This window comes from Vanessa atalanta, chromosome 24, assembly GCF_905147765.1.
Source record: "Vanessa atalanta chromosome 24, ilVanAtal1.2, whole genome shotgun sequence".
NCBI lineage: Eukaryota > Metazoa > Arthropoda > Insecta > Lepidoptera > Nymphalidae > Vanessa > Vanessa atalanta.
The window spans coordinates 2,573,721-2,587,467 of record NC_061894.1 but is presented as its reverse complement, the minus strand read 5'-3'; the positions used below and the strand labels follow the sequence as shown (position 1 = coordinate 2,587,467).

At 31.3% G+C, this 13,747-nt stretch overlaps 1 protein-coding gene across 1 annotated transcript; it reads left to right on the top strand.

Moving 5' to 3' along the window:
- The first annotated feature begins 92 nt into the window (after positions 1 to 92).
- Positions 93 to 8,353, top strand: LOC125073301 (tRNA (cytosine(34)-C(5))-methyltransferase). The gene is made up of 13 exons (XM_047684077.1): positions 93 to 241; positions 318 to 410; positions 618 to 832; positions 1,442 to 1,619; positions 2,559 to 2,643; positions 3,274 to 3,413; positions 3,800 to 3,933; positions 4,480 to 4,667; positions 5,649 to 5,793; positions 6,387 to 6,812; positions 7,388 to 7,554; positions 7,651 to 7,797; positions 8,207 to 8,353. Exons 1-13 carry the CDS (start codon positions 119 to 121, stop codon positions 8,347 to 8,349), a joined length of 2,184 nt encoding a protein of 727 aa, XP_047540033.1. The 5' UTR covers positions 93 to 118; the 3' UTR covers positions 8,350 to 8,353.
- Positions 8,354 to 13,747: the final 5,394 nt, after the last annotated feature.

The window sequence follows — 13,747 nt, the reverse complement described above, 5'->3', positions numbered from 1 at the left end:
TATTATATTATTATATAGCAACATATTCAAATTGACTTCAATATTTTTTTATGTCAAGTGCTACCTTATATTTGTTTGCTGTCAATGTCAAAACGTCGTGGACTGTGGAGTTCATTGAATGTGTTTAAATTATTTTATACAAAAAAGATTAGTTTCACTAGGTGAATATTTAAAGAGAATGGGTCGTAAAAATCGCAATGTTAATAAATTCGCTCAACGAAAGAGAGAACGTAAAGAACAGGTCAGTGTACATTTAAAAAGAAAAAACATGGTTATCCAAAGAAAAGTATTACAGACTTTTTTTACATTGTTTATAGGCAAGTAATCCTAACGAAAAGCCAGAAGGCGATACGAGGAGACCATATGAAGATATAGTGCGTGAAAATGCAACATTTGAAGAATATTACAAGGTACTTTCATGTATTTTCTTAGTTAAATTAACACTCAATATTTGTAAGAGGTTATAATAGGTTATATTTTGATTTCATGAAAGTAACAGAGCTCAGAGGCTCAAAATATTTCACCATGACTCAATATTTGTACGAAATTGTTTTTTTTTATATTTTGTAAATTGTATTTTATGTCACAGTTTTAACCATTCATGTATCAATCAACAGAAACAAAAAGTCTGCCCAGAAGATGAATGGGAGGAATTCATGAAATCTATTAAATCAAATCTACCGACAGCATTTAGGATAACAGGTTCAAAGTCTGAGGCAGATGCACTTCTAAATATAGTGAAGAGTGAATATTTCTCAGAGATACTTAACACGAAACTGAAGGTGGAAGGGAAGGAGGATGAGGAAGAAATAAAACCAATTAATTTGCCTTGGTATGGTTTTCTTAGTATAATACTCATAGCTGATTCCAATCAAAGAAGGATAAAAGATAAACAAATCTTAGATATACATTTTCCATGCGATGTATTATCTCAGCATTATAGCAATATGGGTTTGCGGGCAACCCGATGATAAGTAGTCATCACAGCCAATAGACATAGGTGCTATAATTTTTTTTAACCATTCCTTACATTGCCTAAGTGCCACCAACCTTGAGAACTAAAATATAATGGCCCTTGTGCCTGTAGTTATACTGGCTCATTTACCCTTCAAACTGGAGCACAAATGTATTAAATATTGTGTAGGTGGTATTGAGTGGGTGATACCTACCCAGATGGGCTTGTACAAAACTCTTCCTCCAACTAAAAGATATCCTTATTTATAATGCAACACTATTCCACTTAATAACTGATATCCACTTTAACTTAAAATCAAATTTTCAAATTACAATAATACTTTGATAATCCTCCAACCCACATTGAAGCAGTGTGGCAGAATATGCTCTTAACCTTCTCCTCAAAGGGAGAGGAGACCTTAAACCAGTAGTGGTAAATTTACAGGCTGTACTACATGTACTTACATACCACTTTATTTAATTTTAGGTACCCAGGTGGCCTTGCTTGGCAGTTACGTCTTTCACGAATGGATATTCGTCGCAGTGAACCACTGTACCGTCTACATAACTTTCTTGTAGCAGAAACAGCAGCGGGTGGAGTCTCACGCCAGGAGGCTGTGTCTATGATACCCCCCGTTGTATTGCAAGTGGAACCACATCATAAGGTATGATATATTAAATGAAAATATTAGTCGATATATTTTTAACATCATTAGCTTTGGATGGAGCTCTATAGTGGTAAACGAAGCAATTGTATATCTGAAATGAAAGTCTGTTGAATAAAATATTACATTTTTGTTTTATATATTTAAACAGAGTTACTAATTTTTCATTGGATTATTAATTTTTTCTGCCTAAAAATACAAATTATTACCATATCTGAAACTGATAAAATATTATTCATAGGTCTGTATACATATTCAGATCTGTAATTACATATTCACAACATCAATGATAAAAACATATACTTACGGTTACATATTCCATGCAGTTAACTAAAAGTTTATAACATGCACTGAAAACAGTTCTTAATTGAAATGTGATTATAAGTGTGATTTTATGTTATATAATATCTACAACACAACAGTAAAGATATGCGGTGCTTATATACTACGAAAAAATAGTTTTGTAAATTGGAGTCTAAGTCTACTTAGACATTAACATCAAAATAAATATTAACCAGTCCTTACAATGTCTACATGCCTTGGAAACTTATTGCACTGTCCCTTGTGTATTTACACTTGCTCACTCCTGCTCCAAAGTTGAATTGAAGGTTTGAAGTAACTGATGAGTGTGAGGTGTATGTTGTTGTATGTGTTGAATTGAAGGTTTGAAGTAACTGATGAGTGTGAGGTGTAGGTGTAGCTGTAGGCATATTAAAGGTGGTTTCGAGAATTATTATTATTTGTTTTTAATAATAATGTTGCTTATTGTTTTTTATTTTTTTATTTAACATAGCCAAAATAAATATTTTAAAATTAAAAGGCTATTTGTGGGTTTTTTCTATTAGTTTTTCTATACTTTCTATTAACTCATAACTCTGGCTGGCCTTAAGTCAGGGCTTACGAAGTCTGAAATATGATTTATTGGTCTTTGTTTATTAGGTTTTAGACATGTGCGCCGCCCCGGGCTCAAAGACAGCTCAGCTTATTGAATTTTTACATGCTGAAGAAGACAAGACTCCCACTGGTTTGTATATGTATATAAATAAATATATTTTTTTTTTTACAAAAACGAAGGTGGAAAAGTGAAAATGTTCTATGTTAGGTATATTTTAGTTCCATTTTCAAATTTTACCGCTTTTGTTTATAGATTCAAAGACTAATTTATAAAAGTAAAAAAAAAGAGAAAATCTTTGACTAATACTCTACTAGCAACCAGCCGTCACTATGTGACTCCCGAAAGTTAACTTATCACAAAAAATTAACTATCGCTGGGTACCGTTTGAAATCTCAAAGAAGGCACAGATTCAGGTCAAGGTCATACCCATACCTTTTCAATGATACGAAATATATTATTTTTTAATTAAAAGAGGCAGAAGACATTTTCCTTATTCTTTTAATAAAGTTCTAACATTTCTACAATTTTGATGTTAATGATTCTTATTGGACCTACTTGTGATTAATGAGATCGTCCTGAATGAAATGCTTCCACATTATATATTAAAATCGTATCAATACAAATAAAATAAAACTATGTAGTACCAGTAGTATCTCAAAATCAAAGGACAGAAAATTAAAATTATTTTTTTAAAAGTTTCAAGTTGAAAAGTATAAAAATAGTTGAAAAATTTAATTTCAAATATTTTATTTATTTCAGGTTTCGTAATGGCGAACGATGTTGACAATAGTCGTTGTTACATGTTGGTGCATCAAGCGAAGCGATTGAACTCATCCTGTATAGTGATCACCAACCACGATTCAGCTGTTATGCCGTCACTGGTTATAACCGATGAACAGGTACGTTGCCTAGACCTTCAAATTAGTACTGCTGACGGGCAAACATTTTTCCTTCAGAAACTTTACTCAAACATCGGTACTTAATATTATAAACGCGAAGGTAACTCTGTGTCTGTATGTCTGTTGATCTTTCACGGCCAAAGCATTGAACAGAAATTTAATAAAATTGGGTGTCAAGAAACCCCTAAAAAGAAAGCGAAACCGCGGCCAACAACTAGTTTATATAAAATAATTGCACTAAAATTCAACTTCAATTACACTTGAAAACTAATGGAGAATATGTTAAACAATTGCTGTATTTTACATTAAGGATTTTTTGTCAACCAGTTCGGTCAACGACTGTATCATCCACATCACACTGGAACAATATGTTTTGCTTTATTTAGAACCCAGAATCAACCAAGCCGTTGAAGTTTGACCGTATACTCTGTGACGTGCCCTGTTCTGGTGACGGTACACTGAGGAAGAACCCGGATATATGGCTCAAATGGTCCACCGGTAATGGAAACAATTTGCACGGGTGAGACAATTTGTTACAATCATGCCTTTTGTTTTTTTTTTGTTTTTTTTTGGACAATCACATGAATCTTCGCCCATAGTGCCAGTGGCATTGTAAAAAGAAAGTACTCCTTACAGCGTCCATGCTCCTCCAATCACGTGATCTACGATGTTATATTGTGCTAATACAAAGGACATAACACATGTTTATCCTTTTATACGAGATGTACATATGTATTACTATTTTGCAGTGGAATAATTCGTAAGCAGGTCGGTGATATCTACCCAGAAGAGCCTGCATAATGCCCTTAAATAATACGTCAATGTCTTTATTCAAAATTAAGAGAGATTGTTCTCTTAATCTTATGAGTTTGGCCTGTTTTTGGTATTTATTTGTTGTCTCTAGTTGAATAATATATCTGAAGATTGTGGACGAAAACGGCTCTACTCAATAGTACTGAAAAGTTTTTATAAAAGAAAAATACGTCAAAAACGGCCGTTGATGACGTAATAAGTTAAAATTATTTGTCGAGACGCTGCTTTATATTCTTAAATGTTTCCTAAACAGCGTACAATATCGGATACTTCGTCGTGGTTGCGAATTGCTAGCGGTCGGCGGAAGACTGGTGTACTCTACTTGTTCGTTCAACCCCATCGAGAACGAAGCTGTCGTGCACCGCCTGCTGCAAGAGTTCGGGGATTCCGTGCACTTGGTGGATGTCGCTAATATGCTGCCGGGACTTAAATACCAGAAAGGTAAAATTGTTTTAGTTAATTCCTGTTTCAATATAATACATATATGTTGGAGATTCACATGGATAGCCATCATTACTATTGTCTTCCGACATGTTGATTTTACTAATTCAGTCAGTACGCCCGTCTTGTGCTGGCGCTGTTCAAAGACCAAGTGCGTCACTCAACAAAGGAACACACACTAACAGATACACCATTAAATCTTTATATTTCCATCTTGGGGCTGTGTAACAAAATACTTGCCCGTCTTATATTTCTTACAATTGACGTCTCCCCACTGACAATCTTTAAAACGTTAATCACGTTGTGTGTTATTGTCATTCTAATAAACGAGGTCGTATACCCGTGTAAATACATTATCTCTAACATATATATATTCTGATATAGGTATGACGGCCATCTGTTGGTAAATGATCAACGCCCCCGAAAAATTACGTATTCCTTGTTGATGACCAATGCGCCACCAACCTTGGGAACTAAGATGTTACGTCCCTTGTGCCTGTAGTTACACTGGTTCACTCACCCTTCAAACCGGAACACAAAATGATTACTATTATTGTTTGAAGGTAGACTATCTGATTAGTAGGTGGTACCGACCCTGACGATCTTGCACGAAGCAAACCAAACATATTGTTTTTATATATCTAAGTTTCCGTTATGCTTTAATTTAATTAATGCGTTTCGCTATAAATATTGTGTTTTTTTCAAAAATTCCAGTTAAAAGACTGAAACTTTACGACGAAAAGTTATTGTCGTTAATTTGTTTCACAAAATAACAACAACAATAGCATTATCACAGTTGTATTCCAGTAAAAAAATTGATAATGTATTTCCATACATGATTAAAAAAATGGCAGGTGTATTTGAATATTATCCAATATAAATATCTTGTATGTAAATAATTAAAATTAAGAATTTTGGAGGAATTCTAGTTTTAAATTAGAAGTAAAATTAAAACTACAGGTGATCCTTGCATCATTACAGGTATGACCCACTGGCGGCCGGCGTCCAAGGACATGGTGTTCTACGACAAGTTTGAAGACGTGCCAGAGAATTGGAGGACCGTGGTCCGACCACAGATGTTCCCTCCCAAACCTGAAGACGCTGAGAAGTATCATTTAGACAAATGGTAAGATGCCTTCAAAATATAAAACATCTCTCGGGAACTTCAATTGATTAGAGAGCGCTTATTTTTTAAAACTTAGAGATTCTATTGCCGATTAAATAGCAGGAAGTACAATGATAATTAAACAAGCTTGACCTTGAATTAACATGACCTCATTGGTCGATATTTAAAATAATCTTTGATACGTATTGTGTTCGTGAATGATTGACGAAACTCTTGTCAGAATCTTGGAAGTGAAATAGTAGTAAAAATAGATAGAAGAAGTAAAATTGTCTATGTCTAAATCTCATTGTCTCTGGTTAGATAGTATGTATAATTTACTATGCTGGGAGACTGCTATAATAACCAGTATATAAAGTAAATAGTAACTAAATAAGGCATAAGAACTCAAGATATATAACTCTATACCATATTAACAGTTTCGTTGGCCTAGTGACTCGTGAAGATTCTGTTCAAAGACCACTTATAAGAATTTAATTATAAAAATCTTGATAAAGTTTGAAAGAAAACCAAAACGAACCAGACTCATTTTTCTATGTATTTGTATCTTTTTTTATATTTGTAAAAATTATCCATAAATAATGTTTTTTTTACAGCATAAGGATACTACCCCACCACCAAGATACGGGTGGATTTTTCGTAGCCGTATTCGAAAAGACAGCTCCATTGCCCTGGGAGAAAGAATCAAAACCAAAACCTCAGAATGAAACAGAGAATGAAAAGAAGGAACCACCGAAGAAGAGGAGAAGAATGGGTGGTTACAGAGAAGATCCATTCGTTTTCTTCTCTGGGGACACAGAAGACGTATTCCCTTCCATAAAGGAATTCTATGATCTCGACGATTCGTTCGATTCCACGTGTTTGTTAACAAGATGTCATGTTGGCAAGAAAAAGAATATTTATTTAGTGTCTCCGATAGTGAAAGACGTGGTACAGAAGAATGAAGCCAACATAAAGATTATAAATACCGGTGTTAAGACGTTCGTGAGATGCGACAATAAGAATATGACGTGCCCGTTTAGGTAAGTGCCAATAATTATATTCCTATATATATTTTACAGTGAAGTTTATTGAATTTGATCGAGTGGATTGAATTGGTGGTACAAAATTAATACATTTTGATAAATATTTCATTTAAATTAAATTTTATTAATAATTAATGTGATTTTAATACACTCTTACGAAATATGGTATTTTCTAGTGACGTGATTCTGCGAAGTCTTTTATTTTTTTATTTGCTTTACATAGTTAATAAACTTATTATAGTTGTAAAACATTGAAAAAATCCACGAAGGTTTGACCTCAGAGTAACAAATAAAATTTGCTAAAATTATCAATTAAACTGTAATGAAGCAAACAATAATTCTAATTTATGCAAACTGATGTAAATGTATTATGTATTTATTTTAAAAGAATATAATTCATTATATATAATACATCATTGTTAACACAACCTATATAATAAAAACAACATAACCGTAACAAACAATGGGATAGTTTAACTTTAGTAAAACCTAATATATATAAGCAAACTATGTAGTAATTAGATATGGAGTTTATCTATTTATTTAATTAAACTAATTTATCATTTTTTCAGGCTATCCCAAGAAGGTCTTCAAAGTATATCCCCATACCTCGGTCCGAAACGCCGCGTGAACATTTTGAAGGAGGACCTAGTATTGGTCCTCCAGAACGACAACCCGAGCAATCCGCCGGATCTATCGCTGTTCTCAGAACACACGCAGAATTTAGTGAAAGATTTCGGTAAAATATTTGATTATTTGTCTTTAAAACAACAAGAACTGTTTCCTGTTGCATTTGTAGTCCCAGTAATATTGACGGTTTTAATACGTGGCGCAGCGAGCGGCAGCTGCGTGCTGCAGCACCCGGGCTCGCCGCGGCTGGTGCTGGTGGGCTGGCGCGGCGTGCGCTCGCTGCGCGCCTACACGGCGTCCTCCGACACCGTGCACCTGCTGCGCCTGCTGGGCGCCGACTACAGCAAATATGGTAAGGGGCTCGCTTTAAATATACGTGAAAAAAAAATCCCCGTTTCTTTTGTATTTTTTTGAGCTTCGTAGGATTGCCGTGGTACCCCGCGCGCTCAAGAGATCAATCGATCAAACACCAATTTTTCAAGTGTTTAATTTGTGTTTATAATTCATTACGCGGTGGTCGCTGAAGTAAAACATCATGAGAAATTCTGTACATCAACGAAGTTCTGTTATATGTATATGTATCTAACGTACCACTATTGAATGTTTTTCATCAATCCAGATCGGCGAAATAAACTCCAACCTCAAGAGAAGAGGTGTTTACTTCATAGGAACTCATTTAAAATCATCATATTGCGTTTTAAAATTTAGACGTACATGTGTATTGTGTAGATATAATTCTATAATTAATTTACCATTTTCAGATATAAATAAATTCAAAAAAGAGACCGAAGAGGATAATGAAAAGTCCACCACAGAAATGGCTTCACAATCTACAAACGAAAATGATCTCAATGACGTTGACATTAGTGAAGATAAGAATATTGTAAATGAAAATAATACATGAGGTTCAATATATAATATGAATATAATTATATTAAATTCATGATCTGATTTTCATTTTACCTATACTTTTTATTTATATAGTTAAATTTATATAATACAATATTGGCAGAATAACTTGTGCATATGTGGCATTCTAGCCTTAAAAAAAATCAATAATTAATTTTCAAATGCTTATGTATGAATTGAATTGGTATCATATACTGTAGTTAGGAGATTTATTTATCCTTATGCGTTGATAAAGAGGCACGTTAGAATTTCAGGACCGCAAGCTTGGGCTCAGTGCGGTCATTATTAGCGCGACTTGTGACTGTATTTGTGTGAAAATATTTTGGTTAAATTTTATGAATTTATAGTCTAACTTAGTTCCACTTCTTGACGCTAAAGTCTATAAATTATATACATATTATGTAATATTCAAAATATAAATATACATTTTAAAATATCTTGTATGATAAATAGGCCTTTATTGAAAATGATATATGGATAATATTAATACAGGGAACAATAAATAAAATCACAGATTACATAAACAATTTATTCATTCCATCTTCCAAACTCGCTCAGTCTTGAGCGATAACAATCCTTACAGCCTTTAGTTTACAGGCCAAAGTGCTGATATCAACATAAGAGTGCGCTTATCTTAACGTATACATTAAACAATAACCTGTACACACTAATTAAACAATAATAAACAACTTAGAAAATAAATAAAGTAAACGATTAATACAAAATTACATTTAAAACTATATTCCATATTAAAATAAAGAAAAATCTTATTTAAAATTATTTCCAAAATAATTTGATACCATAATTATAAAAAACAATTTTATTTAAATAATATTCAATCAACTAATTAAAGGTAAGTCTTAATTCTTTCTTTTAGTCTTTCTCATCAATATTACCATTCCATATAATATTTTTAGCTTTAAATTCTGAAGCTCATAAATTTTTATTTCATTTCTTTCAGATGAAAATTTAGATGTTTTGGAAAAATTGGTATTTACTAAATAACAATTTTTTCAATTAAACAATATTGTAAAACTAATTCGCAAATTTATACAAGCTGCTTTTATTTAACAATTACTACAATTTTTTGTAAATATTTGGCAATTTTGAATAAATGAACGAACAATTTTGAGCCAATTAACATTTTACATTCCATTAATTATAATTGAACATAATTAGTTATATTTAAAAACATTTTAATATTGAAAAAAATAAATAATAATCAAAATATTTTTTATTTAATAACGTAATTTATATGGCCGAATAATTTATTCAGCTGATGAAGACTAGTTACTGTTGTGTTACCATTTTTTTAATTTTGTTAAGCATAACTTGATAAGCAATTGTGTAATTTTAAGAATACATTTTTCAGTCCATTCATTTCAATAATACTTATTCTTTTTTAGAAATATGTTTCGAAATTCGTTTCGAAATTGGTTTTCATTACAAAGCTTAGGCGCAAACTTTATAATATAATTGTAAAACTCTTGCCAATTGCACATATGTTTCAATAATCGTTTTTTTTTTTAATTATTACAATCGGACGTTTCTTGTAAAATGGAAAATAGAAATATATGCTTTGGTAGTGTTTTAAATAGAAAAAATAACATTGTTTATGAAGATTAAGACTTTTTATTCTTAATGTAATTATATTAAGAGCTGAAAAATTACCTTAAAAACAAGATTTTATGCTTATTAATCTTAGCCAGACATAAATAATAGCTAAAAGTTATGTTAATCGTAACCTATCAATGAATTAAGTTTTATAAAATTAGAATAAAACTTTAGAATATTAATTTGGACCCTATTATTTTAGAGAGTTCTAGGAATCATTATTTTGTTTTTTTTTTTCTTACATTATCAGTCAAATGGATTTATGAAGTTCGTAAATATTATCCTTTAAATAATAATATGCTGATGGGAATACAAGTTATGTTTTTGGTTAATATCATGGATCTACGCGCGTGATGTTTTTCTAAGTTAGACTATAAATTACAACCCATGTAAACAATACTAATACTCGATTCCTACTTTTATAGGTAACAAAGATAGGTAGTATTAATTATGGGTACTTTTATTTTTATTGCACATCCAATAACTAATATTAAAAATTAATCATTAAATCAATGTATATAGGGCGTTTTTAATACAATAGTTTTCAACGTCTACAGTCTAACAACGCAGGCGTAGTGTTTCTAATCGTAATCTTTGACTTAGCGAAATAATTGATTTTTTGCCTGTGTAACTTAATGCCAGTGAAATGAATACTCTATAGTGCTTGTTTTCTAGTGGTTTGTAATGCAAATAATTGATAATATTAATTATTTAAAACCACACGTCGTTTTTGTTTTGACATATCTTTATATACATATTTTATAAATTTACAATTACTTGCTTTAAACTTCACAATGCATAAGCATACTACAAAACAATTACACGTCATACACTTCAATAATACTAGTACCTACGCTTTTTGACTTTTGTACTTAAACATTATTCGAAGTTTTAGTGACTGAAGGACAATTTTAAAAATGTGTGTATTAGTTTTATTATAACATAAAACATAGCATAAAGTAAAACATGAGTAAATATCAAAATAAGTTTTCAAACTAAGAGAAGAAAATAAATCAATTTAAAGTATAATTGTTTTTAATTTTAAATAGATGTATAACATCCCCGTAAATAACTGTTCTTTTTAATACAAATAGTTCTTCAAGCCTCCCTTAATAACATTACGGAACATCGTTAAAATAATTTTGTAAAATTTAATAATTGTTTAAATTGGTAACACAGATTATATAAAAAAAACATACTATTAACGTTGTTACAAAAAAATAACGAATCAGATTTGACATTGACATTTAGATATATTAACTTAAAAATCACGGATACTTACGTTATTTTTTTATTATTTTACGTATTATTTACAATTTTATTTATAAATAACATATAATGCATTTTGCAACGCTATCATCTTAACTAATTTAGGTACGCCTGAGACTCCATTAGCTTATAAAAATATCTAGCTTTAACTATACAGGATAAGTTTTTGAGATAAAAACATGATCGAAATCAAGCATAGATTAATTACATCTAGAAGTTGAACTTAATTTAGAAACAAATGGAAAGATCATTAAAGTTGGTTTAATTTTGAATATCATACCAATTTCGTAACTACAGTGTCATCTCAAAAACTTACTATTAATATATAAATAAAACATCGTGCTTAGTACGTACTGAAAAGGTTTATATTTAAGTTAATATCTACACGAAGTTACTAAAAAATATTTTATAAACCGGTAAAAGAGATGAAAACCTCATTTTTTTTTTATATTTAGCGAAGGTCACGAAATTGACAAATGGCTACAAGGTCGTATTTGATCACTGCCACCAATTAATTGCATTGTAACAAAAAGTATCCATTCATGATACTTCCCTTGTGCCTATAATTACACTAGCTCATTCAGATATCAATTTGGATTTGGTCACAAGAATATAAAGTAATTCTGTTTGGTAGTAGTATAATTATACAGTAGGTGGAGGTACCCAGATTGTTTTGCACAAAGCCCTTCAACCCTTAGATTTTATGATGCTGACGTATCTATTTTTTATATCAAAGACTCACCCATGGGAAGTAGCTACCATGTCTATCTGCAACATCAAAAATCTTACAGCTGTGTTGTCGGCCTTTAAGGTATAAGTAGGCTTATATACTGAAAGTGTCCCAGCAGTCAGTTTATCCAAGCCACTACGACTTGGATGGGTCACACACATTGTGAAAGCAGCTTTGTTGTGGATTTTGTAGTCACGAATTGGACGAATTTTACAATTTTGAAGTGATGTCCGAAAGTGAAATTCAGCGGTTAGAATTAATCCAAACAATTGGATCTTGGATCCCCATAAATATACGGTAGCTGTGATTCAACATTTCTGCACAAAATCGATATATTGAGCCGATCAGAGCTTGGTCGGTAAAAATTCTTACCGTTGTAGGTAATTACGGTCAAATAGAAGAAACTGGTACTGTGAAGCTCCAGTTCAAAGGAGAGAACAGTACTCCACGTGGTGTGGAATTTGTGTCTGGTATAATTTTAGGAGATGAGCCGTCGTGAAGTACTGTCTCACCTTACTGGGCACACCAAGCTCTTTAGCTGCCAATTTGGCCTTATCCTCCAAATGTCCGTGGACTGAATGAAGCTCAAAGTTTTGAGGTCAATTATTCTAATAATAGCCGTGGCAATGAGAGAAATGTTCACAAAAATTAGAAGATACGATAAACTGTTTTTTCAGCGACCAACGCACAAACTTGGCTTTTTTTGTTGTTGTTTGAATTGGACAAAGTTTAGTCAGTCCGAGAATTTGGTAAACAAAAATTCGATTTCAGGCATAAGTTTGTTCCGGTTCCGGTTAAAGAGAAATTTTAATTTATTCCAACACAAAAATGCCCTAAGTACTGCACCGATGTCAAAACTGAAAGGCATCTTATTCTAGCCTTAAATATTAAATTGTTAAATCTATACCAGCAACAAATTATCCCTCACCTAAAATCCTGATTCATTTTAACATCTCAACCCAATATCACAGTGGGTGATGTGGTATCTAATAACTAATTAATTTACTACTATTTATAAGTTATTTAACTATGATATAATGAAAAACTATTGCATGCCTATAAATATAACGTTATTTATTTAAAGCAGTATTTCATAAAAGTATTTAAGTTCGTTTTTTTTTGATTTAGAATAGGAACAAGGCCTTTTTATTTAATATCTACACTAAAGATTTCTACTATCTATTTCAACTAGTGGGAATTTACTCAGGTTGTGTTTTTACTGCCGATATTAGTCAAAACATTAAAATACAATATATAATCATAAACAATAATTAAATAAATAATTTTCTTACCCTTTATCTACTCTAAGTCCATTTGACTACATATAATGTAATTGAAAACAAAACAACTGAAAATGAATTTTGTGATGTCATTTTCTAAGGTTGTTTTTTATTCAAATAATTCTAACAAGTAACCATAAACAATGTTATTTTTTCTATTTACAAGACTATCATAAGGAAACACCTAATGTTTTTAAATTCAATAAAATATAACAACAAAAACGCTGTAATTTGACATAAAGTATATAATTTCTATAGATATAAGAAGCGATCAGAAAGATTTATTGCTACAGTAAGACAAGGAGGTACTACACTAATTTCGTTTTAATATATATATGAATATGACGTGATAACTACTTAAAATTATAACGGACGATTTGACTATCGATAAGAAATCCACGATAAACAAAACTATAAGGACTTAAATTATTTTATATGTATGATGTATAAAAGATTATAATTCATTTAATTTATTAAACAATTGTGCCTTGTCATCAATG

Excerpts from the sequence above, each read along its gene's own strand:
- LOC125073301 (XM_047684077.1), top strand. The coding sequence starts at position 119 with ATGTGTTTAAATTATTTTATACAAAAAAGATTAGTTTCACTAGGTGAA. Across the intron at positions 3,414-3,799 it reads TGGTTATAACCGATGAACAG|AACCCAGAATCAACCAAGCC; the intron begins GTACGTTGCCTA and ends TGCTTTATTTAG. Across the intron at positions 5,794-6,386 it reads AAGTATCATTTAGACAAATG|CATAAGGATACTACCCCACC; the intron begins GTAAGATGCCTT and ends TTTTTTTTACAG.